Below are 26,928 nucleotides of genomic sequence, written 5' to 3'. Positions count from 1 at the left end.
CAGAGCTGGGCAAGATGGACCGGAGGCCCTGTGGGCCTGTACGTGGCTGCTGTGTCTCCAGAGGCTCTAAGCACAGAACAAACATTTAAATCCTTCTCCTTCTCTGTTGACCCCACAGTAACTAAAGCCATGCTGAAGCACACTGAGGCTTGCCTTCTTACCATAAGCTGCTCTCTTCTGGGGCTTCACTGTGCTGATGGTGGCTTCTGTCTCCCTCACCAGGTATGGAGAGAAGGGGAAAGCCATCCGGATCGAGAAGGTCATCTACACTGGGAAGGAGGGGAAGAGCTCACGCGGCTGCCCCATTGCAAAGTGGGTGAGTGTCAACCCTGTGGTGGGGGCTGCTGCCTCACTTCCCTCACCGCAGGCCAGGCCAGAGGTGTGTGTGTGGAAACAGACATGTTTATTGTTCAGGGGAACGTGGGAGCTTGCATCTGTGCTTGGTTAGAGTCATTTTCCCCCAGCCTGAGCTAGCCTCGTTTTATCTAAACACCAGCCCCTGGCACCCTGGGCTGGCCTCAGAAAAGCTCTAGTCATTATGCTTGGTTCATACTCTCCCCGTGGATCAGGGATGTGGTTGAGGGGAGGCTGAAAGATGTCATCTTACTCAAAGCTGGGCCCCACTGTGCACCATTTGACCCCTCTGCCCCTCCATATGCCGGTGGCATTCCTATCTCTGGTCCAGAAGAACTAGCTAGGCCTCTAGGCAGGGTCGGGGACAATCTTGCATCTACTTTACTTCTGAGCCACTGTTCCCTATAAGGCAGCCTGAGTGTCCCAGCGAGGGGAGCGTCAGTGACTGTGACCCTCGTTTCACCCCCACACAGTTTTCTGACCTTGCTCTTCCAGTCCTCGAGGAGATATTTAGCATCACTGCAGAAGCTCAAGAGCAGCAGCAAGTCATCAGGTGTGAGCTCAGCACTGTGCTGGGTGCTCGGTATGGGGATATGCCTCGAAAATGAAAGGGTCTGTCCCTGTGCTCAAGCTGCTTATGGTGTAGAGACACATGAGATAAGATCACGGAGACTTGAGTGATCAAGGTCCAATTATGAGAGGCGAACTCAGTGCAGTAGAGTTCAGGGTCAAGGGATATGAATGGTGGGAGGAATGTGAGGCTTTGTTTCTCAGAGGAGGGTGACGTGCATGGGATCACAAATACAGGGCCACATTAAATGGGCTGATGAGGGGCGCCTGGGTGGCTCAGTCGGTTAAGCGTCCGACTTTGGCTCAGGTCATGATCTCATGGTTCGTGAGTTCGAGCCCCGTGTCGGGCTCTGTGCTGACAGCTCAGAGCCTGGAGCCTGTTTGGGATTCTGTGTCTCCTCTCTCTCTGCCCCACCTTCCCTCTCGAAAATAAATAAACATTAAAAAGTTCTTTTAAAAAATAAATAAATGGGCTGATGGGAGAGCAGAAGCATTTCTGGCAAGGAGAGTCATGTGAGCAAAGGTAATAGGCTGTGTGAATATACAGCTCACTGAGTGAGGGAAGGTGGGAAGAAGACCTTTGTCAGCCTGTGTCCATGTGCACATGGCTGTTTTTGTCTCGTATATGCCATACCTTTGCACCTTTGTTTTTAATGAATATGAAAGGTGTCTGTACCTGAACTATCACATACCTTTTTTTTTTTTAGCAATTTTCGGTCAGTATTGCAGAATTATATATAATAAAAGAATCTGGAGCTACATAGAGCCTTCACAGGTATGAGGAAGTATAGTGTCCCCACCCTCCTGAAAGATAGGTATTACAGTGGGAGGGGGACTGTATCTGTCTGTGGCTGATCAGGGTGCAGTGTTATCCCTCAGAGAACCCATCAGCGACATGGCATCTGCCCTTATTTCTGCTAATCCATGTAGTCATTGGAGAATTCCACAGTCCTGAATGGGAAACTGAAGATCCTCACACAGGTGGAGCCTGGGGACTTTTCCATCTTCAGAAACAGTTGGATCAAGGGAAGAAAACAACTGGCTATGTAGGTGGTGTTGAAGAAGAGAATATGCATTTCTGGCCCCAGAGCTCTGGGGAGCAGCACCTGTGCCTCTGCTAGGGCTGAGGAAGGAGGTGCCCAGGTGAAGCAGTGAGCTTAGTTCCTGGGGGCAGGAAGAGGGAAGCAGAATGATGGAGGGGGAGGAACTTGGTCTTCACACGTTGGTCCTCCAGGGTCTGTGCGCAGATGCCCAGAGCAGAGCACACGTGGCACCTGATGTTTTGTCCAAAAGATGAAACAGCTCATGGGTGTCACCAAACCCCAGTGAGTGATGCCAGCTTTGAAAGAAAAGCCCAGATAGAAGGGAATGCATAGTGACCACGTTCCCAGAGGTGGGGAAATTCTTGTATCTGACGAGGGAAGATAAAAGGAGAGAGGAAAGAAATGGTGTTTTATAGGAAGGGCAAATGGTGGTAGGTCATAGACTATTACAGTGGTAAGAAAATGGTGGTGCAGAGTTGTGTTTTTCTTTTCTAGCTATCTCCCTTAGTGCAGTGGACTTCTCTTGGTTTTTGCCTACACAGCCACCAAATACCCTATCTGTTTTGGTGGTAGAGCTCATCTAAAGAGTTCTACCTCCTTGGAAGTTAGAGAAGGGCAGGTGTTCCCTTCCCCTGCTCCCCCCCCCCCCCCATCCACACACACACACACTGGGAAGTGACCCATAAGTGCCAAGAGGGGCAGATTGTCCTTAGTGTCAGCGTGGCGTCAAGAACCCAGGCAGTTGTCTGTGGCTACGGGCGAGCGGCAGCATCCAGCTGCCTGTGGTGGATGGTGCTTCCTGTGGTTCTTCCTGCCCACCGCCTGTTCTGGTCTCCCATCTAGAGCCTGGGTTTTCATCTGAACCAGGTTCATGTCTTTGTCTACAGCCTGAACCCCCAGCCAGTAGGTTCATCTAAAAGCAGTGTGTCTGACAAATTCTAGACTTGCCTGGCCAGGCTCTTGGGGGACAAAGTTGAGGCGCATCATGGGTACCCAGCAAATGTGTGTTGAGAGAAGGATCTAAGAGAGCAGTGAGATAGCCCAGGGAGCCCACTGATAATCTGCGGTTTTGAGGTGGCTTGTACAGAGTATGGAAGTCGGCAAGCATGGGAGTAAGGGAGTGACCAGGTAGCATTCCAAAGGCTCAGAATAAATGGAGACATGCCAGAAGCAAACACCACAGACAGCAAAAATGCGCTTTGGATACAAGAACCTTGGAGATGCTGCTTGGGCCAGTCTGTAAAGATAACAGGGGTCAGAAAGCAGATATTTGAAGGCCTCTTGAGGGCAGGGTTGGAACAGACCTCCTGGGGAACCCCAAGGGTTGGAACTAAGTACCGGGAGTAGGAAGACAGATGTGGGCTTCCTTTGGTGCTGTGCTATTCTTGTTCAGTGCACGGGGGATTCCTGCCCAGCTGTGGCGGGGGGGGGGGGGGGGGTGCTGTCTGTGTCTGTGGTGGGATATGAACCATCCGTATGGCCACACTCAGGTACTGGTGTCTTCCTGCCTTCCCTTGGCCTTTTGATTTTTGCGCTTGGTGCATTCAGTCCTGCTGGCTTCCTTCCTTCATAGTGTGGGTAGGGAGCTCCACTTTATTGTTTTCTTATAGTTTTTTTGAGTGTACCCATCGGCCTGTGAGGGTGTGGCCACAGAGAGCTGTCTGCTTGTGCTTATCACGTTTATGTGTTTGCCACTTGGGAAACCAAAGAGACGTGGCCTCAACCTCAGCTTTGGTAGGTCAGGTGTTTCCCTGTGTGCTCTGAACACATGTTGCACGTGAGGGCGATTAATTAGCCAGTGCCCTACCCTGGGCACTGAGCAGAGATTGACAGTAGTGCCTCAGAAACCCTGGTGGCAGGGACTGCTGTCTTATCAGCACCTGTGATGTGTGATCATGAACCTGTGTTCACGATGTACCCGGCTCAGTCTGCGGAGGCCAGGCAATCGCACAGGGAGCTCTAATACTGCATGACTTAATGACATGTTCGTGTGTTACTGATCCCAGAAAGTTTTAAAAATAATGATATAACCAATGCTTCTGTGGGTTGGCTCAGAGCAGGAACTCATGGGCCAGGGATATATCTTGTTTAACGTGTCCCTGAAAATTTTGAAGGAAATCCTGACCTCTGCTACAACCTGGATGAACCTTGAGGCTGTTATGCCAGGGACCAATTCTGTATGACTCCACATGTATGAAGCACTGCCAGTAGTCAAACTATTCAGAGAGTCACAAAGCAGAATGGTTGTTACCATGGACTAGGGGCCAGAGAGAAGGAAGAGTGAGTGCTAAGTGGGTACAGAGTTTCTGTTTGGGAAGATAGAACGTTGTAGAGGTGGACAGAGGTCTGGTGACGGCTGCAGAACAGCGTGAAGGTACTTCTGCGACTGAGCCATACACTTAACAATGGCTGCAGTGGTAAATTTTACGTCATGTGTATTTTACCGTGATTTTAAAAATTGAATTAGGTGCTCACATCTTTGAAAGGAGAGATTTCATGTAAAAATCTAGGTTTCTGTTTTCTTCTTGTTAAAATTGGAAGAGGTAGCTGCACTAGGCTGGGATTCCCATCAGGCAGTGGTTGATGGAGAGAAGGCCTGGCTTACCCATTTTGAAGGGGCGTGTGCTTTTTCACTTGGCCATGGTCCACACCACTCCCAGTTGTCCATCTGGCCCACTTTCCTTATTTATACTGCCTGCCTGGCTGCCTCTTTGGACAGCTCCCTGCACTGCTGTACTCATGACCAAGTGCGTCTCCAGCCCAGGCCTCTCCTGACCTCCAGACCCAGTGTATTGGGGTCTTACTAGAAATAGCCACTCAGACATTCCCAAGTAGCCCCAGCGTGTTCCCAGTTAACTCATCAGTAAACAACCCCCACTCCACCCACTGTCCTGTGCCACAAAAGTGGAAGTCCGTTTAAGACTTTGCCCTGTCCCTTGGGGTGCCTGGGTGGCTTGGTCGGTTAAGCATCCGACTTCGGCTCAGGTCATGATCTCACGGCCCGTGAGTTTGAGCCCCGCGTCGGGCTCTGTGCTGACAGCTCAGAGCCTGGAGCCTGTTTCAGATTCTGTGTTTCCCTCTCTCTCTGCCCCTCCCCTGTTCATGCTCTGTCTCTCTCTGTCTCAAAAATAAATAAACGTTAAAAAAAAAAAAAAATTAAAAAAAAAAAAAAAAAGACTTTGCCCTGTCCCTCAGCCCCTAGAGTCAGATGGTCCCAAGGTCACCTTTCTCCTCAATGAGTCTGAATACATTCCTTTTCCTGTTTCATTCCCCACTGCCCTACTTCAGCACTTTATCCACTTTTGTTTGTATTTTGTTTGTTAGTGGTCTCCCTGTCACTCTCCCCCTCCACCCTGCCATCTGCCTGCTCCTCTTCTAGAGCAGGAAGCTACTTATGAAAGCCCCTTGTACAGACTTTTTTGTGGAACCCCTGCCTTGAGTTCTTTTCCCCTGAAAGCCCTTCCCAGTCTGTCCTCATCCCTCCCCTCTTCACAGGCCCTCATCTTATCAGGTCACAGAATTAGTTTGGGCTCTTATGGGAGATCAGCCACCTCGTCCCCCAGCTCCCGGGTCCTTTGCCATGCCGCATCTTTTTGGACAGAGTTCTGGGTGTGAGAGTTAGGTGAGAACCTGGCTGGGCAGCAGTGCAGAGCCCAAGGCCCTTGCTTTTGTTTTCTTTAAGAGCCTTATTGAGATATAATTCACACACCATACAATGTATCCATTCAAAGTATATAGTTCACTGGTTTGAGGTATGTTATTAATTTTTTAAAGTTGTGTTAAAGTATACATAACATAAAATTGGCCATTTTAATCATTTTTAAGTGTACTGTTCAGTGGTATCCACTACATTCACATTCTTGTTTTGTTTTGTTTTTGAGAGAGCGAGGGAGGGGCAGAGGGAGGGGGAGAGAGGATCTTAAGCAGGCTCCACGCTGTCTGTGCAGAGCCCGGCACAGGCCTTGATCCCACAACCCTGGGTTCATGACCTGAGCTGAAATCCAGACGCTCCACTGACTGAGCCACCCAGGCACCCCAACATTCACATTGTTTTGCAACCATCACGACTCTGTATTTTCAAAACTTCTTCACCATCCCATGCAGAAACTCTATACCCGTTAAGTAATAATTCCCCACGCTCTCCGCCCCAACCCTGGCAGCCACTGTTCTACTTTCTGTCTCTATGAATTTGACTATTCTAGGTACCCTCTGTAAGTGGAATCACACAGTGTGGATCCTTTAGTGTGTGGCTTCTTTCGCTTAACATGATGTTACCCAGGTTCATCCATGTTGTCGCATGAGTCAGATTTTTCTTCCTTTTTAAGATTGAGGACTATTCCGTTGTTTGGAGGGAATAGTTTGTTTAGGGAATATTCCGTTGTTTGTTTATCCATGCATCCACTGATGGACTCTTGTGTTGTGCCCGCTGTCTGGCTGTTATGAACAGTACCTGACGCGGTCCCTGCTCTCGGTCACCCTGGGTATATTCCTAGGAATGGCATTGCTCGGTCATATGGTAATTACATATTTAGCTTTTGGAGAAACTACCCAAAATTGTTTTCCACAGCACCAAGGCCCTTATTTTTTAATTAAAATCATACAGATATGCAGCATTTTCTCTGTAAATATTTTAAGATACATAAAAATCTCTGAATATATTTTGGCTTACCAATTTATCTGTGTGTTTTTAGTCCTAAGTCTGTGTAATTCATCAGTAACTTCCGTTTTGTAGTAAATATTTTTTATTTTGCTCTTAAAAAATAACTTTTGTCTTTATTATTCCTTAATTGTAACGGTCTCTTAGCCTGTATGGTTGCCATTACCAGGTTGTAGTATCCTGTGGACACTGCCCTAAAGACCTGCGTCCCCAGGTCTGGTCAGCAGAGGTGGGGGGTGTATGGCATCCCATGCAGAGGAGTGTGGGGGCATGGCTCCCACAGTTAGCAGTGCCCTCCCCACCCCACCCCCCTGCAGGTGATCCGCAGGCACACGCTGGAGGAGAAGCTACTGTGCCTGGTGCGGCACCGGGCAGGCCACCACTGCCAGAACGCGGTGATCGTCATCCTCATCCTGGCCTGGGAGGGCATCCCCCGCAGCCTCGGAGACACCCTCTACCAAGAGCTCACCGACACCCTCCGGAAGTACGGGAACCCCACCAGCCGGAGATGTGGCCTCAACGATGAGTACGTGGGTGGGATCTCGGCGCGCAAGGGTTGGGGTGGCTGGGCCAAGTGTCCATTGGCAGGGCCTTGGGGGGCAGATGCAGGGGGAGACCCTGGGCCCCCCTGAGGGCGGCGCTGGCCCCTCCCAGGGCCCTGTCTGTCCTGCAGTCGGGACTGTGATGAAAGAAGTTCTCCCACAATCCTGACCTGGGTTCTTCTGGTCCCAGCAAGAGAAGGGTCCCTTGACTTAGCTTGGCTCTGCCGGTGAACCTCAGAGGGACTCTGAGGTTCTAATGGTGGAACAGCTATGAGTGCATGAGTGTCCCACAAATCTAAGGCATCATGGTATTCATAAAACCTGCCCCTCTAGGGTCTTTTAAAATTAAGGCGTTTAAATTAAATGCCACTTTTTAAATTAAGGTGTTTTTCTTTTTTTTAAATTTTTAATGTTAATTTTTGAGAGAGAGTGCGTGCGAGCGGGAGAGGGGCAGAGAAAGAGGGAGACAGACTCTGAAGCAGACTCCAGGCTCTGAGCTGTCAGCACAGAGCCCAACACAGGCTCAAAACCACGGACTGCAAGATCATGACCTGAGCCCAAGTCGGACGCTTCACCGACTGAGCCCCCGAGTCCCCCACCCCCACTTCTTAAATTAAGGTATTTTTACTTAGATGTACAGTTTGAAGAGGTTTCTTTTTAAGTATTTAAATTCCAGTTAGGTAGCATACAACATAGTATCAGTTTCAGGTGTCCAAGTTTGAAGAGTTTTGACAAATGTTTACAGTCACGTAGCCGCCGCGAAGATGTATAACCATTCCATCATCCCCTCCAGTTCCCCTGTGCCTGCTTTGTAAGCAAGTTTCCTTCTGCCGGTGGCAACCACCACTCTTGCTTCTTGTCCCTGTGAGTTTGCCTTTGCAAGAATGTTGTAGAGACGGAACCATACGGGGGGTAGCCTCCTGAGTCTGGCTTCTTTTTCCCCTGAGCGTAGCGTTTCTGGGCTTCAGCTGTGGAGGTGTGTAGCTCATTCTTTCTGATTGCTGAGTAGTTTGCCACTGCTGGACGCCTCACAGTTCATTTACCCACTCCCCAGTTGAGGGGCATCTGGAGCATTTCCAGGTTTGATTCGTTGTTGGATTATAATGTCAGTGTTTATTTATTTAAAGGCCTGTCAGCACCTGAGCCTGAAGGAAGCAGGCGTGTTCAAACTCTGTAGCCCATGTCACTTCCCTGATTGTGTTGTCTGTGTTGGAACCCGTCATGATATTAGTGTTAAGGCAAAGTATAAACCTTACTGGGGTTTTGACTAGATTTTTCCCACTTGCCTCAAAACACCCAGGGGTTTCTCCCAGCAAGATTCCACAAAAAATCTTTTTAATGTTTGTTTATTTTTGAGAGAGACAGAGTGCGAGCTGGGGAGGGGCAGAGAGAAGGAGACACAGAATCCCAAGCAGGCTTCAGGCTCTGAGCTGTCAGCACAGGGCCCGACATGGGGTTTGAACTCACGAACCGTGAGATCATGACCTGAGCCGAATTCTGACGCTTAACCCGACTGAGCCACCCAGGCTCCCCTCCCAAAGACAGATTCTTAGACCTTCAGGCTCAGGGGTGGGAACAGAAAGGGCTGCTCAGAGCTGACTCTCTATGCGAGGAAATTTGGGGAAGGAGTTAAAGGCGGGAGGGATGTGGTCCCAGTCACTGGGAGACCATGGGTGCCAGGCCTCAGCAGGACCTCCCCCCTGATGTAGGAGGACGATTTCCGAACAAAAAATGTGTCTGTATGCCTAACGTGTGATGCGTATTGCAGCCGGACCTGCGCTTGTCAAGGCAAAGACCCCAACACCTGCGGTGCCTCCTTCTCCTTTGGTTGTTCCTGGAGCATGTACTTCAACGGCTGCAAATACGCTCGGAGCAAGACGCCTCGCAAGTTCCGCCTCGTGGGGGACAACCCCAAGGAGGTAAGCAGAGTTCCGCGGAGCGGTGGGGCCCTCCGGCTCGTCCTACCCTGCCTCCCGTCTCTGGTAGTGTGGTGGGGGGTGGGTTAGCACACCCTGACTCACATGTGCAGATAATGCAACTGGCTTTATTTTGTTAACTGACCTTATCTTGCTGGGAAGTAAGGTATGTGGGGTGTGGTGTGAAGGGGTGTGATGAGTGAAAAATTAAACCTAACCAATTATGGGCATTTCAGACTCTCCCAGCTTAAAACAGTCTCTTTAAGGTAAATGGTCAAATTCCTCACCAGAATTTGATCTTCTTCAAGAGTCATTTCTTTTCTTCATTCTTTCTAAGATGTGTTTGTAGGGGTGGGAGGTATGGCAGGAAGAGGCCTCTAGGCCTCGGCCACTTTCTGGGGCCAGTGCTGGGCTTCCCGAAGTGCCCCTCATTCTACCTGGCAGCCAGGCACATGTCTCTGTGCGGTTGTCCACATTTCCAGGCCCTTGCTGTCTTCTTGCTGGGAGCCTAGCCTGTCTCTTAGGCACTGGACTAGGGTCCACAATGGCCTCCTGTCTGCAGCCTCCCGGTCAGGTCAGGCTGCCTTCCTCCCTGCCCCTTCCCCTCTGTTGCTGTGCTTGTGAAGGCCATCCCAGGAGGTGGTCTCCATGCAGAGTTCCAAATGCAGAGAAGGTACAGGTCTGTCTGGGCTCCCTGCCATCTGCCCCCAAACCTACCCCCTCCCCACTACCTGAGCTCTTGTGAGGTAGGGTACTGGGTCCCTTTGTGGGGATCTAGGCAACATCTTGATCCCCAGTTCTGCCTTCCACATCTCCCCGAGCTCCTTGTACAAGAAGGGTTTCCTCCTTTTCCATGGGCGTGGGGACTCCCGTGGGGCACACGTTTTTCTACCCTATGTGTAATAAACTTCTATGCTCTGGGTATCCAGTCCTGCTTTTCAGAAGTAAAAGGAAGCATTTTCAAGTGCAGAACTTTATTTGCCTCAAAGCCTGGCTTTTAGACTATTGCACAAGCTAGTTTGATAGTCTGATTTGACACTGGACTTTTCTCTATGGTGGCATCCGCCCTCCCCTGGAAGCAAGTTGTTTCAATGCAGTTGTTTCAATGAAGAGAGGAGCCCCAGGGCCACAGGAACTAGGAATGACCAGGAGTGAAAAGGCATTGCTTTAATTTCTCACACGTACTTCCCCTGTTCTATCAGCTGCCATTTCTGTGCACTTACTTAGTGCTGAGTATTCTGGCCAGCACCTCACGGGTGTGCATCTCTGTTAACCTCAAGACACCCCAGATGTAGGCCCTGTTGCTACTCACCTTACAGATGAGGCAAATGGCTTGCCTAGGGCCATGTGGCAGTAATGGTGAAGTCAGGTCTGGGTCTTCCCAGAGCTCAAGGGCCTCAGCCCTGTGCTGTGCTGGCCGTGGGCTTACCATGTTGGTGGCAGCCTCTGGGCTGCAGCCAGAGACAGGCAGCTGGCAGTGGCTGGCAGCTCTGGCCACCCTACTGGACAGACCGCTGAGCCATTGGTCTTGCTTTTCCATCTCTACTTCTATGAACTTGCTTCTTTTTCTCTCTTCTTCCTCTTTCTTCTCTGCAAACTCTTCATGCCTGTCTGTGCTCAAGGCCTTGTAGAAACAGCCCCCCCAGCTCTACCTGCCACCCTCAGAGGGAGGGCTAGGGAGGGGCTGTGGATACCTGAAACCCTTGGCCAAATGTAGCTGGGGTGCAGCTGCTTTGTCTGGGGCAGCACTATCCAGTGGAACTCCTTCTGTGATGATGGAAACGTTCTCTGTAAAAAACGTGTAGCACAGGAGCCACATGTAACCACTGAGCACTTGAAATGTGGCTCGTAAAACGGGAACTGGATTTTTAATTTTATTTAACTTTAGATGTTTACTTATTACGAGAGAGAAAGAGAGTGAGTGGGGGAAGGGGAGAGAGAGAGAGAGAGAGAGAGAGAGAGAGAGAGAGAGAGAGAGAGAATCCCAAGCAGGCTCCATGCTGTCAGCACAGAGCCCCACATGGGGCTCAATCTCACAAAGGGTGAGATAGGACCTGAACTAGATGAAGAGTCAGACACTTAACCAACTGAGCCATGCAGGCTCAGAGCTGACTCTCTGTGCCCCAATTTTATCTAATTTTAATTCAATTTAATATATATTTCAGAAGCAGCACAGAGCTCATGATAACACATGCAATGGTGCAGGTCTAGAGAATAGAGTGTCCCTGGCTCATGACAGGCTCTGGGCCTGGCTGGCTGTGGAATTCCTGGCCTAGACTTTGACCCGCCCCTCTCTGCCTTCATTTGCCTGCCTGCAACACCAGAAGAAAAAGCCACACCTTTTGATCCTGCTTTTACCTGCCTACTTCATCGAACTTCTGACCTAGGGTGTTGAGCACTCAAAACCAACAACCTGTTTTATGTGTTCTGAGTGGCACTGAGCTAGTAGCTTAGCAGTCAGGATGGCTGGACCTTCAGGCCACAGCTTTTCCTGAGCTTCTGTGTCTCCAACATTAAAACAGACATGGTACCCTATGCCTCCCAGATGGAACCTGTAAAAACACCTGATGGCACTTCCTACCTTCCCAGCAACCCAACGGTGGTTCTAGAATGGAGGTTAATTTCCAGTGTGTAGAGTTTTGCCAGGTGGGGCTGGTTTGGATACGTGTGACTGCTGTTCTCTCCACAGGAAGAAGTGCTCCGGAAGAGTTTCCAGGACCTGGCTACTGAAGTCGCTCCCCTGTACAAGAGGCTAGCTCCCCAGGCCTATCAGAACCAGGTACTGGGTCTTGGGCTTTTCTCTGCCCACGTGTCATCTGCATCTCTGTCCGTGTTCCCTGAAGTCAGGAAATGGGAGAGTGGGCTCATTTGTGCTCCTTATGGGAAAAGCTCAGCTAGAGATAGAGCAGTGATGTAGGTCTTTGATGAGATCCTTTCTTGACAACAAGCTAACTGCGTCCCAGACCATCTTTCCCCTATCCCTTGCTTTCGTGCCTCCCCCCATAGTAATCTTTCACCTCTCCTGGTCTGGCTTCTCCTGGGGAGGCTCAAGTTTCTCTCTCCTGTCACCTGTGCATCTCCCAGATGAGGTGAGGAGGACTTGAGTTAACCCAGAAGGAAGTAATTTCTACGGAGGCTTCATCCGGAAAGCCTACCTCCTGCGGCCCCTCTGCAAGGCCTCCATGGTCCTTAACCTCCTTCCCTCCAAGACCTATCTTTGCCTCCTCAGCACAGAATCTAGGCCACTGACCTCAGGTCACACGAGCAGTTCTCCTTGGCTGTCCACACAGGTGACCAATGAGGAAATAGCGATTGACTGCCGCCTGGGGCTGAAGGAAGGGCGGCCCTTCTCGGGGGTCACAGCCTGCATGGACTTCTGTGCCCATGCCCACAAGGACCAGCATAACCTCTACAACGGCTGCACAGTGGTAAGGAACCCTGGACCTGTCACAGCTCCCCCTGCGGGATGGTCCTGGGAGGGGGACTGGTTTAAGCAGACAGGTGGGCTCAGAGTAGGGAGGGACCTGGAGACAAGAGTCTCATATCTCTGGGAGGTGCCCTGCCATACTGGCTGCCCCTGCCCACTTCTCTGAGAAATGCATGGACCGGAATGCTTGGACAGGCTGGTCTGGTCTCCATGTCTTAGGTGGATGCTGTAGAACACAGTCTGTTGGGCACCTGGAGTCCTTACCTAAAGACTGTTCCAGGTCTCTGTGAACACTGGATTTAAATCCAAACCATTCTTGATTCATCCACCGAGCAAATGTTTATTGTGCCCCAGATGCTGCTGTAGATATTGGGGAATAAAATGGACCAAGCCCTGCCCAAGTATGTGATACAGTTAGTGTCTGGTAGTGTTGAAGGCTGTGAGGAAGATATGAAGTAGGGTAAGGGCTAGAGTGATAGCAGATACCATTTGGGATGCAATGGGCAGAAAGGTCCCTCTGAGGAGGGGTACCTGAGCTGAGACATGAATGAAGCAAGAGAGTAAGGGACCCGAATGTCTGGGGATGGAGTGCTCCAGGCAGAAGGACCAGCATACACAGAGATTCAGGGGCAGGCAGGGACCAGGTCACAGTGAGCCCAGAAGGTGGACAGGGCTGTGGGTTGTGCTCCGAGTGTGAGGGGAAGCTGGGAGTGGTAGGGTCTCCTTGATAAAGTTAGAAGTGCTCTCTTGCTCCTGCAGATAGAAAAGAAGTATGTGGAGATGGGGTGAGTGGGAGAGAATCAAAGGAGAAAGCCAATTAGGCTGGGACACTGTCTAGGCTAGAGGTGACAGGGCTTGGACAGGAGCGAGGGTAGGGAGGGTGGTGGTTGGACAGACTTTGGGTGATCTCGAAGATACAGCCAGCCAAGCGGGGGTTGCTGATGGACAGATGTAGGATATGACAAGGAAGGACTAGAGAGCCACCCAAGGCTTTTTGCTTGAGCACCTGGTCAAGTGTTGGTGTGACACGCTGAGATGTAGAATCACAGGAGAAGCCCAGTTTGGTGGTAAAAATGAAGAGTTCTGTTTTGAGATGCCTGGCAGATGTCCAGGTGGACACGTGGAGCAGGCAGGGGAGCGGGCTGTCTGGAGAATATGTAGTTCACAGTTTCAGGCACGAGGCTAGATGCCGTCACTAGGGGAGTGAGTGCAGATGGAGAAGAGGGGAGGTTTGGACTTGAGTGGGGACCCCCTCAAAGGGATGATGCCAGCTCTCTTCTTTGCTTTTTAACTAGGTCCTGGGCAGGCAGGGCTCCCCGGGGAACTGTGGAAGAAGCAGAAGCAATGGCAATTCACCTGAAAGGGGGCTCCCAGAGTCTGGGTATAACTGGGGTGTAACACAGGGATTGATGGCCCAGCACGAGATTTTATTTCTCTACCTTGTCCTCCTTCCCTTATGTGCAAGGCTAGAAGCAAGATGAGGCAGGCCCCTGTCCACACTGTATTGTGAGGGTTTCGAGCTGACACACAGAGAAAGGGAGGGACCTCCAGGATTAGAAGAGGGGCAGGGAAGGAGGAGGAGACATTAGGAGATAGGAGCACAGTGAGGTTATTTTGATCCCAGAGCTTTGTAGCATTTGGAGTGGAAAAAAGTAAACCTCTTCCAAAATGAACAGTGTTTTTTTTTTTTTTAATTAAACTATTTATTGCCTAAAAAAGTAAACAGTATAAGAAAGCGTAAAGTAAAAATTGCCTGAAATCTTAGAGACCTAACTAGTGTTAGCATTGTAATGACCATCCGTTCAGGCACCTGAATATATGCATGTGCGTGTGTGCACAGCTGTGTCAGTTTTACACAGATGTGATCACAGTATATGTATGTGCTGTTCCATGACCCGCTTTTTGTAAGAATGCATGATGGACAGCTCTCTGTGTCACTGGATGTAGACTTACTTCAACATGTTGTAAGGCAGTATGTATGGCTCTGCCATCATTTATTTGACCACTTCCCCTGTGGATGGACAGTGAGTGTTTCCAGACTCCCCCTCTGTAAACCAGAGTGGGGGTCCATCCTTACCTCATCTTGGTGCGGTGGTGGAATAATCCCCTTGACGTCCCAGAGTAAGGACATTTATAGGTTTAGAGTGCTGCTTCTCTGGCTTACTTGGCAACACAGGGTTTTCACAATTTCTTTAGTCTTTGCCCACCTGAGTGGCAAATGTACGATCTCACTGTAATTTGTGTTTCTTTTATGACTAGAGAGGGTGAACGTCTTTTTCTCTTCTTTTTTTTGCCCATTTAAATTTTATCTTTGTGACTACCTGTATGTCCTTTTTTTTTTTTTTTTTCTTTTTTAAAAAAACAAGGATAGCTGTCTGTTGACATTGGTAAGGTATCTATGTTAGGGAGAGGAACGCAGTTTCTATCATATCTCGTCCTTTGCTTTTTACTTTTGCTGTGTCGTTTATCACATTGGGTTTTAGGGAATGATGGGAAGCAGGGCCGGTGGTCAGTCAAACCCAGAAAGCCTGTGGGGTCCACTCAGAGCAGGTCAAGTCTAAAGAGACATACATACTCTGGGAAGAAACACACTTGGTAGAGCATCACACCAAAGGGGAAACTGCAGATGAAAGCATGAACATGGTTGACTTCATAAAAATGTACAGTTTCTGTTCAATAATAAAACACCGTGATCAAAATTGAAAGGCCTGTACAAACTGGAAAACAGCATTTGTAACAAGTGACAAAGTGAATGATAACTTTCATAGACAAAGATTGCTTTACATAAATGATAAAAAAAATGAATAGTCTAGTATAAAAATGGGCAAGAGGCATAAAACTCACCAAAAAAAGAAGAGAGTTGTATTCAAATATACCCAAGGTTTGTTTTAATGAAGTATGATAAGAGAGGAAGACACACACAGGATTGTCAGGAGGGCCGAACTTTATACTCACAGAGCCCAAGAAGCATGTGCCCACCAGGCCACACAGGGAAGCACCAGGATTGGTCAGGAGGCAGAGGAGTGAGTGGTGAGAGTGTGGCCCAGCGCAGTTGTTGGAGATTTGGTGGGAAGGAGTGGGCAAGGCAGAGTTAAGTAAGCTGAGAACTGGAGAGTTTGAATAGTTTGTGGACTCTGGGCCATAGGGGTGGTCCCCAGTTGTCCTCCCTGGTCCTGGGTGATGGGGGGCAGGGGGAATATTTGCTTGGTGTGTGAGAGTTTGATAAAAAGAGAGAGTTAGGGGTGTGGGCCCTGGATTGGTCAGTTTGTATATCAGAGTGCACCTGAAGGGGGGTCATTTGCTATCTCTAGGAATTAGCTAGTCTTCGGGGAAGGACGTCCCTCCAGGGTCAAGGCCCCAACTGCCAGAACATCAAGAACACAGAAAATAAAATATAATCAACCCAAGAGTTAAAGAGTAAACCTGACAGAAAAAAAAAAAAAAAAGATTAAGCCTTATTAGTAATCAGAGAAATGCGGACCAACTCGATACATTTTGATAATGAGCAAAATGTTTTTCAGAAGTTAGTGGCAAAATTATAAGCAAAAGTATAGGAAAATGGAAGCTCAGCTTCAGCCAGTATGAGTGAAAAATGTGATAATCATTTTGGAGGGCAGTTTGGAGGGCAGCAACGTATGGCTGTTTACTTCACAGCGTTTATTCTAAGGAATGACGTGTTTTAGAAGATTTAGCTTAAAAGTACTGTTTATGATAGGAAAAAATTAGAAACAAGTTTTAATAGTAATGAGGGATTAGTTAAATGAATACATTGATACAATAGAATAATATTATGCAAGTTCTTAAATCATACTGAAGGAGAATATTTAATGCATAAGAAAATATACTATCTTTTAAAAATGAAGTTACTATAAAACCGTATGGTAATGAAATAGGATCACATTATACAAAAACTGTGTGTATGTGTATATATGCATATATGATCAAAGTGTTTATAGTGATTATTTCTGGGTGGTGGGATTATGGAGATAATTATTATTTCCTTTTTGGTGGCCTAAATTTTCTACAACCAGCACATAATAGTTTTTAATAAAATATTTTAAGAGCAAAAGGAGGCTGAGTGTTCAGGGCAAGGAGTGTAATGGTAGAAGGTCTGAGGCTCAGCAAGGTGATAAAGCACAGTGACAATAATATTCCACTGGCAGGCAGAGTATGGCCACTAGGCCTGACCCGGCCCCTTTCCAGCCATGCGACCTTGGGCCGGTCATCTCTTCTCCTCAGCCACATGAGGGTCCCAGGAGGCAAAGTGAATGGATGTCCTTTGAAGGTGTAGAGGAGATTCTAAGTGCTGGGGATACTGTTACTGCATGAACCAGGACAGCTGTGCTTTTAGACATTCTAGAAACCGTGGATGGCTGGTGTTGGGACTGTGTGGGGAAGGGTGGGCGGGTCATGCATGCAGATGCTCAGCCTCTTTCTCTGAGTGCCAGGCCACCCCAACCCCATGTACCCTCCCTCTCTCTGCCCGGGGCAGGTCTGCACCCTGACTAAGGAAGACAATCGCTGCGTGGGCAAGATTCCCGAGGACGAGCAGCTGCACGTGCTCCCCCTGTACAAGATGTCCAACACAGACGAGTTTGGCAGTGAGGAGAACCAGAATGCCAAGGTGGGCAGCGGGGCCATCCAGGTGCTCACCGCCTTCCCCCGTGAGGTCCGGCGCCTGCCCGAGCCTGCCAAGTCCTGCCGCCAGCGGCAGCTGGAAGCCAGAAAGGCGGCAGCCGAGAAGAAGAAGGTTCAGAAAGAGAAGCTGAGCACTCCCGAGAAGATCAAACAGGAGGCCCTGGAGCTGGCCGGCATCTCCACTGACCCAGGTGTGTAGGGAGAGGGTGCCCACCAGAGGTGGCACGGGCGGGGCGGGGAGGGTTGTGGCCCTGGACAGCTCCTTCGCTGCCCCTCTTCCTGCTTCAAGATGGCACTCCAGACTAAAGTCCGGGGCCTCTCTCCGCCCCGTGGACCACACGTTACCTTAACTTTCAGCCGGCGCAGTATCCACGGCAGCCTCAGGACGCCTGAGTACCTGGGGGCAGGGGCGGGTGGCACCTGCGGAGCCAGCAGAAGAGGAGCTTGGCTTCTCCTCCAGCCTGCCTGAGCGTCTGCACAGAATCCCACGGCCTCAGGCACGTGGTCTGCAGTGGGGGCAGCTCTCATTTCCCCTGACCCTTGTCCTGCAGAGGCCAGCATGAGGGGGGTGGGGCTTCAGCGAGGACTTGTGGGGGTGTGCCAGGGAGGAGGAGAAGTGCTGTGTGGGCTCTGCCCCTGCTTTTCCCGGTGCTTCAGTGGGGCCGGGAAACCCCTAAGGGAACAAGGAGGTTGCACCCCTGGCCCCCTCGCCCAGGGCCTTTGCGGGCCGGGGTTCCCTCTGCTCCTTCTCCGTGTTGATTCCTGTGTTCCCCAGGCCTGGCTCTGAAGGGTGGACTTTCCCAGCAAGGCCTGAAGCCCTCCCTCAAAGTGGAGCCGCAGAACCACTTCAGCTCCTTCAAGTACAGCGGCAACGCAGTCGTGGAGAGCTACTCGGTGCTGGGCAACTGCCGGCCTTCCGACCCGTACAGCATGAACAGCGTGTACTCCTACCACTCCTACTATGCACAGCCCAGCCTGACCTCTGTCAACGGCTTCCACTCCAAGTATGCTCTTCCGTCATTCGGCTACTACGGCTTTCCATCCAGCAACCCCGTCTTCCCCTCGCAGTTCCTGGGTCCTAGCACCTGGGGACACAGTGGCAGCAGCAGCAGTTTTGAAAAGAAGCCAGACCTCCACGCTCTGCACAGCAGCCTGAGCCCGGCCTACGGTGGTGCTGAGTTTGCCGAGCTGCCTGGCCAGGCTGTTCCCACGGACACCCACCACCCCACTCCTCACCACCAGCAGCCTGCTTATCCAGGCCCCAAGGAGTATCTGCTTCCCAAGGCTCCCCAGATCCACCCAGCATCCAGGGACCCCTCTCCCTTTGCACAGAGTTCCAACTGCTACAACAGATCCATCAAGCAAGAGCCAGTAGACCCACTGGTCCAGGCCGAATCTATACCCAGAGACCCTGGTAAGATGAACAAAACACCTTTGCCCGAGGCTTCTCAGAACGGGGGACCCAACCACCTATGGGGACAGTACTCAGGAGGCCCAAGCATGTCCCCTAAGAGGACTAACAGTGTGGGTGGCAGCTGGGGTGTGTTCCATCCTGGGGAGAGCCCTGCGATCATCCCCGACAAGCTCAGCTCTTTTGGGGCTGGCTGCCTGACCCCTTCCCACTTCCCAGATGGCCAGTGGGGGTTGTTCCCTGGGGAGGGGCAGCAGCCAGCCCCCCAGCCTGGAGGACGGCTCCGAGGCAAACCGTGGAGCCCCTGCAAGTTTGGGAACAACACCTCGGCCTTGGCCGGGCCCGGCCTGACTGAGAAGCCTTGGGGGGTTGGGGCCGGGGATTTCAGCTCTGCCCTGAAAGGTGGTCCTGGCTTCCAAGACAAGTTGTGGAGCCCCTTGAAGGGAGAGGAGGGAAGGATTCCAACCCCGGGGGCGAGCCAGCTGGACAAAGCCTGGCAGTCCTTTGGCCTGCCCCTGGGCTCCAGTGAGAAGCTGTTTGGGGCCCTGAAGTCGGAGGAGAAGCTGTGGGATCCCTTCAGCCTGGAGGAGGGCGCTGCTGAGGACCCCCCTAACAAGGGGGCGGTGAAGGAGGAGAAGAACGGTGGGGCCGAGGAGGAGGAGGAGCTGTGGTCTGACAGCGAACACAACTTCCTGGACGAGAACATCGGCGGCGTGGCCGTGGCCCCTGCTCACGGCTCAATCCTCATCGAGTGTGCCCGGCGGGAGCTGCATGCCACCACGCCCCTCAAGAAACCCAACCGCTGCCACCCCACCCGCATCTCGCTGGTCTTCTACCAGCATAAGAACCTCAACCAGCCCAATCATGGGCTGGCCCTCTGGGAGGCCAAGATGAAGCAGCTGGCTGAGAGGGCCCGGGCGCGGCAGGAGGAGGCCGCCCGGCTGGGCCTGGGCCAGCAGGAGGCCAAGCTCTACGGGAAGAAGCGCAAATGGGGGGGCGCCATGGTTGCTGAGCCTCAGCATAAGGAGAAGAAGGGGACTGTCCCCACCCGGCAGGCACTGGCCGTGCCCACAGACTCAGCAGTCACCGTGTCCTCCTACGCCTACACGAAGGTCACTGGGCCCTACAGCCGCTGGATCTAGGTGCCAGGGTGCCAGGGAGCCAGCGTACCTCAGCGTCGGGCCCCGCCCGAGCTGCCTCTGTGGTGCTTTTGCCCTCACACCTGGGGGCGGGTTGGGGGTGCAGAAGTCTTTTTATCTATATATACATATATAGATATGCATATATATGTATTTATGGTCCAAACCTCAGAACTGACCCGCCCCTCCCTTTCCCCCACTTCCCCAGCACTTTGAAGAAGAAACTACGGCTGTCGGGTGATTTTTTTCGTGATCTTAATATTTATATCTCCACGTTGGTTTTTTTTCCCTCCCTTGTTTGGGGGGGGGGGGGTGGCTTTTATTTCCTCTTGTTTTTAAAACTTTATCCTTGTATATCACAATAATGGAAAGAAAGTTTATAGTGTCCTTTCACAAAGGAGTAGTTTTAAATTCCATTTAAAATGTGTATTTATTGGATTTTTTAAAAAGCGACAATAGTAATGGTAAAGGATCGGCAGGAAAGGCCAAAAGCGCTCCTTCCTGCCCAGTCTTGCTGGGCCCAGTGAGCCTGGCCCTCTTGGGAGCTGACAAGGTTCTCTCAGCCATCTGCCCCTCATGAGCCAAGTGCAGATTTGTAGCCACCCGGTCCATCCCTCCTGACAGATGCGCCTTCCCTTCAGGGGAGGGATCCCTCAGGACAGCTTCTGTCCTCTCCAGTAGGATGGGAGAATCTGTAGAAAAACAGCTGGAGTCCCTTTTCCAGTCACCGGCTTGGCATCGGGGACGGGGCGGGGGGCAGGTGCACCCCAGGCCAGGCACCTGAGATGCTGGTGTAGATTTCCCCAGAAACTAGGTTGGTAGTAGACAGCTTCAAGCTTGCTAGTCTCCACACTGAATCCTCTCTGTCCGTTATTTATCAAGTCACATGATGTCATGGTTCCCTAGGCAGCACCTCCTGATGGAGCTGGAGTTGAGAGGCTCTTAGGAGCCATTTCCACCGGGGTTGACAAGCCAATGAATACTGGGCTGAAGGAATTTGTCTTAGTGGCAGTCTTTCCTAAAATGCTCGAGAGTCTATGCTGATCCTGAAAAAGGGCTACTGTATCTCTAAAAACAAGAAGTTGAACCCAAGCTGTGAAAAGCCAGCATTGTGCCGTCCCTCCGTGCACAGTGCTGTGCAGAGCCTGGTGCTGTAGTATTGTGCTGGGACTTGCTTGACTCTTGGGCAGGTCACATCCTGCGGGAGCTCAGCACACCAGTGTAACGGCAGTTAACGCATCTCTCTCTATTCCTGGATTTCCATGTTGGACAATGGTGCAGGCCTCACGCCCAAGCCGGCCCCCGCCATGCTACCATTGGTGGGGGTGGGCTTACACTTATCAATTTTAAAATGCAGGAGTCAAACGTTTTCAGCAGGTAGCTATGATTGTCCTCCCTAATTGGTGCCATTTCTCTATTTGATCATTTTCTCCTTTCCTTCCTTCCCTCTCCACCCACTTGAACTCGCCCGTTCTAAAATTCTGGTGCATTTGTTCAGTTCTTTGAAATGAGAATGTGGTGCTTACTTTTTGCAACTTTGTTGAGAGAGGCTGGGCCTAACTGGTGGAAGCAACATTTGTCCACAGCAAGTCAGACTTCCTGGAGTGTTTGTTTTTCCTGTGGTATTAGCAAAGTTCCTATGAAGCTACCCATGTGGATGTGTGTGGTGAATGGGAGGTTTCATCAGGACACACAGAGGGGATCATGGCCACACAGTGAAATGACAACCAAGCCCTGAGATAAATGTCAGATATTTATTGAGCAGTTTTTTTTTTTTTCAGATGTGGGTCTTTGTAAAACGAGTTTAACAATCAGATGACGATGCTAAAGGCAAGTCCCTGAGCTTCCAGGTGCCTTGTGTAAGAGCTGAGAACCGACCCGCTGGCTGTTCGCTGTAACTGTTCAGAAGCACTGGCGGAGAGTCGCTGTAAGATGTCCTGAGCATTTATGTGGTCTGGTTTTAATTGTAAATAGTGAAAGATTTTTTTAAGCACTTTTGCCTAGATTTAAACAGCAACTTGAAAAAAAAAAAGTATGTTTTAACATGTAATTGTGGGAGAAATTGTAAATAGTAGCTGAATATTTAACGTGCTTTGTCTATCCTTCACTTTTACCATATTCTGTAAAGTTGCATTTATTTTACAGGACAAAAATGAAATATTATTGCTTTTGAAATAAATACCCAAGAGCTTATCAGGATTTAGAATTATTCAGAACTCAGATTTATAGGAAAACCTCTGACCTTCAGTGTGACAAGCTAAAGGAAGCAGAGTCTTTAATAAGCATGCTAATTTTCTAGTTTTGAGGAAAAGTTGGGTCCTTTAAATGCTATTTTGCTTATCGCATCCGTACTTTTATGCAGGTCTCATTTGACTCCGTGCTTAGGTAGATGCGGGGGTGCCTTGAAAACTTCATTTTAAATGATCTTAAGCAAGAAATACAATATTTTACGAAACATTTGGAGAATGTGACCGTCTGTATGACCCGGGAAAGCCCCAGGTTGGCTGTTGGTTTGGAAGGTCCCGAGTGTAACCCAGGTGATTCTGATCCTTGGCATGTGTGAATCTTCCTGATGTATGTTAAATATACTCTTCCCCTCGTCACCCTTTGATAGCAAAGCCATTAGATGAAAGGAGAAACCAATACAAGCTAAAAGCATGTGATGTCTGTCCCCGCAGCCCCAACAGCCTTTGGTTCATAAATTCCTAGACTAGCAAATAGGCTGCTGAGAGGTGAGTCAAGAGGCAGTCTCCATTGGATGTTCCCATTCCCCTCAGAATGGTGTTTCAGAAATTAGGTGGTGCTGTTGCTATGCTCGAGCCCATGCTGATTTTTACACACTACATGTATAACCTACCTCAAATCTCAGTCATTAAAATTAGCATGCTTTAGACGTATATTTAAAAAGTAACTATGCACAGCTCTTTATCCCCCCCTTGCTGCTGAAGGTTTCTTAAAGAGAAAAATCAAATTTTTATTTTTTACTGGCACTATCATTTTTTAAGTCCTAAAGATGATTAACAGACGTTTTTATCATGAGAAGAAAAATAAAGCCATTGCAACTAAAGAACCTAACAGCATGACCAAGTTTTAGAGTTAATATTATAGCAATGAGAAATGATGGAGTCCTCATCTCCCCAGTGTGCCCTGTCCACAGATGCCATCCACATGCAGTGCGAATATTTGGTTCCTCTTTCGTTTTGTTTTCCCCTGCCTTTTGCATGCAAGGGAAGTGCTTGCAAAGTTCTGTGCTAAGAGATTTTTAAAATAATCGCTTTGCGGCAGGTTCTCACAAAATAACTGGTGCTAGCTCAAGAAACCGTTATCTAACCATCAGAGATCTTGACTAAAGTTGTTTCATGGATTTTTGAGGTTTTGTTGTTTTTGCTGTCATTGTAGTTTGTTTCTTGGCAGGGCCTGAGTTTCCCACACGCTGGCTTCGTGGGTCCGGCTTTCCCTCTCACCGAGGTGACCGTGGTGTGCATGGAAAGAGATCATACCCTGCCCCCTCTTGGTCCTTCCACCAGACTCTTTTGGAAACAGGAGTTTGCAGAGCAAGGGATTTTTAAAGTGCTAAAGCAAGGGCAGAAGTAGCAGAGCCTAAGTGCTCTGCACTGAACAGCAGTAGGCGTGAGGCGTGAGGATGGTTGATGATCAGTAGGATGGTAACCTGATTTCATGGAGAGAAATCCAGCCAGACTTTGTAACGTTTAACCACCGCCAGATCTCAAACCAAGGCAATGCTGGTGGAAAATTTAAGTGATGTCCCTGACGTGCCTCAACCAATCTCTTTCCTTTTGTTACTGAAGTGTGTTTTATGGACTAGGAAGCATTTTTATGAATTGACATAGTCTAAATAAAATGGTGCTATGGTGTTTTAATGTGACTGTCCCTGATCCTGTCCTGCTGAGGTGCTATCAAGGTTCTGAAACCACAACCAACCAAAAACAAGGTGGGCTCCAGTCTCTCTTGGCTTCCCCCCCCCCCCCCCCTTTGGTGCTGTCTCCTTAGACCTCTGTTTATTGTGCTAAAACCTGCTCTGAGCAGTTTTTCTGTTTTTAGTACTCTTCCCTTGGTGGCCAAAACCTGAAAGGCAAGTTCCGAAGACAGCCAGCTCCCTAACTGTACTGGGAGTGGGCCTTCCTGGCTTGGCAGGTGCTCTGGTTACACATCTGTCCCCTCAGGCCTAATGAGAAAGGAAAGGTGAAGGGCTTTTTTTTTCTTCCATTTTTGAGGAAGGGGAGTCTGGGACTCCTGCCTCTTCTGAAATGGCAGGCATTCTCATTGCCAAGGACACACATTTTCCACCTGCAGGGTGCCAAGCAGACACCTTTGAGGACCTCCAAGGCACTCGTATACTGAGGCGTTCCGAGCAGGCCTCCTTCCTCCCCTGGCACTGGCCCCGCTGTGGTGGGCAGTGGGCTTGTTGCTTTGCTCTTCACGGCCCCTGCCCCAGCATTGCTTCTGCCCGTCACTGGTAACCTTTCAGTGTTGCTTCTGCCTGTCACTGGTAACCCCTCACGTTCGAACTAAAGGAAGGAGATTTCTTTGCTCACTTGACGCCACTGAGGCTGCTTTTTAGTTGGTGCTACTCTAAATTTCCTCTCGGGTCCACAAAAGTTGATGTTTTGAAAACCGGAAGCTCCATTTTATGTCATCCACTGTCACAATTTTTTTAAATACCTCAAAAACAGGACATTGTGACAACTTCAGTAGATTCCTTGAAGGTCTGATACCTGCAGGTTGTCCATCTGATGACTTACTTGACCTTGAAGAATCTGGGGTCATTTTATTTTTCATTCAGCAGTTGAAATGGCAGACTATCTAAAGGAAGGAGTGGGGTTGACTTATTTCATTCTCTTTGTAAGTTTTGCTTTTGAATAAAATGTGAATCTCCTATGCCCATCTCATTGAGCTTTTTCAGGCATTGTTGTCATTTGAAATCACTTCCTCAAAACTTACTTTATTAGCCAGCTGCATCTGTTGTAGTACATGGCCAACTTCGACATACCCTGGACCAAAATTGTTTTTGAGGTGCATATCCCAGCATAGGTTATACGGCCCCACACCCACACGTGTGCAGAGTGTTTCCATGTGAGACCCTGTCCTGGCATTCCTAGCCCTTCCTCCCGCAGAGCTGCAGACAAGAGCAGAGCAATAGGCTTCTCCCCTGAGCAGAGGCTGCGGCACAGAAATGCAAGGTCTAAAGTTGCTTTTTGCCTAAGAATCTGAGTGATTTGGCCTACTTCCTCATTCGCTTCTATTCTGATATCAGGGATGCTTTTTGTAGTGGTATCATTTGCGCTCTTTTCTCATTTTGACTACCCGTCGTCATTCAGGGATAACTCATCACTATTCACATGGGGATTTAAAAAATACTATTTGGCTCCTTTGAACATCCAAATCTTCTTGATTCCAGTGCTTTTTGTTGGTTTGTTTTTTTGAGGGGAAAAAGGAGGAGAAAAACAGGAGTGGTGTCATTTCTTTTTCGCATATTCTAATTATAAAAAACAAATAAGGGCAGGTCATAATTGTGGCATATTAATGCATTAGACTTAACCTAGAATCCCTGTAGCTTTTTGATGTGTTTTATTTCTTCTCTCTTTGAATTCCTGTTTGGTTACTTGGCTTCCAATGGAGGTGAACTTAACAACCATACTTGAATATTCCGTCTTGACTTTGTAACTGTGGCTACTTGAAATGAAGTTTATCTGGGGTTGATGGATGAATGGTAGATTTTTGCAATGTCTCAAGGCAATAGGATGTGTATTATTAAACTGTAGATATTCTTAGTACAGTAAATTTATGCTGATAATTTTATTTTGTATAATTTTTACCTTTCTGTTAATATTTTTTCCTCCCACTTTATTGGTTTGCCTCCTGAGCTACCCCTCCTTACCCTCCCTTCTCCCCCAGTGTTTCAGTAAATTTAATTTAGGGTGCCTAGAAATTGCAAGTATGTATCCTTTTTTGATTTGTATTTTATTATAATTTACACAAACAACTGGGTTTGTGAACTGTATTACTCCTGGTATCTTTAAAATATTGTGGGTGTTTTAATAAATTTTATATTTATTTTTTGCACTCAAATTCAGAGTGGATCCTTTTTTCCCCTCACCTCAAACCAGGCCCAGATTGTGGTATGTGAGATACCCTATAATCCCACCCTCCCACTGTAGGTTGTAGATGCACCAACGAAGGCCTCACTAACAGCAGCAGTAGGGCCTGTCCTTGTCACCACCGGCATAATGTTCAAAGGCCATGAGCTTTTAGAGCTGCATAGAAAGGGACAAGATAGAGATGGCCTTTTTCTCATCTGCGTTTCTGTTTTTCCCCCTTTTATTCAACTTGGAGACTCCTCCCACACTGATTAAAATTGTTCACTTCTGATGTAATATTTGCTAAAGGATGGCTGATTACTGCTTCATTCTGATGGTCCTAAGCACCAGCTCTAGTAGGGAGGGCCAAATATGGCTGTCCTTGGGGAGAGGAGCATTCCCATAAGGTCCCATGCCTGGGGCTACCTCTTTTAATTCAGATTGCCAATCTGCTGCTACAAAAGTGGTTCTAAGAGTAAGTGGTAAGTCGATGGCAATACAGGCCTACCTCAAGAAGCAAGAAAAATCTCAAACAACCTAACCTTATATCTGAAGGAGCTAGAAAAAGAAAACTGAAGACCAACAGAAGGAAGGAAATAAAGATTAGGGCAGAAAGAAATCATATAGAAACTAAAAAAAAAAACAAAAACAAACAAAAAAAACAATGGAACAGATCATTGATACCAGGAGCTGGTTCTTTGAAAAGATCAACAAAATTGATAAACCTCTAGCCAGATTCATCAAATAAAATCGCTAATGAAAGTGGAAAAATAACACCACCACAGAAATACAAACAATTGTAACAGAATATTATGAAAATCTATATACAAACAATTTGGACAACTTCAAAGAACTAGATAAATTCCTAGAAACATGTAACCTACCAAATATAGAAAAGCAGAAATTTTGAACAGAGCAATTACCAGCAATGAAATTGAATCAATAAAAAAAACTCCAAACACACAAAAGTCCAGGGCCAGATGGTTTCATGGGAGAAGTCTACCAAGCATTTAAAGAGTTAATATCATTTCTTCTCAAACTATTCCAAAAATAGAAGAGAACAGAATAAATAGAAAATTCATTCTGTGAGGCCAGTATCATCCTGATACCAACACCAGAAGACCCCACCCAAA

General features: G+C 48.7%; 1 protein-coding gene across 5 annotated transcripts in view; it reads left to right on the top strand.

Annotated features, from left to right (window-relative positions):
* Positions 1 to 25,787, top strand: part of TET3 (tet methylcytosine dioxygenase 3) — a 105,817-nt gene extending 80,030 nt beyond the window's left edge. For all 5 annotated transcript variants that reach the window (XM_060657371.3, XM_060657379.3, XM_078444615.2 and 2 more), the window contains 7 exons: positions 223 to 316; positions 6,942 to 7,150; positions 8,935 to 9,085; positions 11,772 to 11,861; positions 12,373 to 12,510; positions 17,002 to 17,338; positions 17,923 to 25,787. In XM_060657371.3, coding sequence (XP_060513354.3) covers positions 223 to 316; positions 6,942 to 7,150; positions 8,935 to 9,085; positions 11,772 to 11,861; positions 12,373 to 12,510; positions 17,002 to 17,338; positions 17,923 to 19,700 — 2,797 coding nt within the window. In that variant the 3' untranslated portion in view covers positions 19,701 to 25,787. The remainder of the gene's footprint in view (positions 1 to 222; positions 317 to 6,941; positions 7,151 to 8,934; positions 9,086 to 11,771; positions 11,862 to 12,372; positions 12,511 to 17,001; positions 17,339 to 17,922) is intronic.
* Positions 25,788 to 26,928: the final 1,141 nt, after the last annotated feature.

Source organism: Panthera onca, chromosome A3, assembly GCF_046562875.1.
Source record: "Panthera onca isolate mPanOnc1 chromosome A3, mPanOnc1 haplotype 2, whole genome shotgun sequence".
Lineage (NCBI taxonomy): Eukaryota > Metazoa > Chordata > Mammalia > Carnivora > Felidae > Panthera > Panthera onca.
Note: the sequence above shows the minus strand (reverse complement) of the source record. Positions and strands in the feature narration are given on the sequence as shown.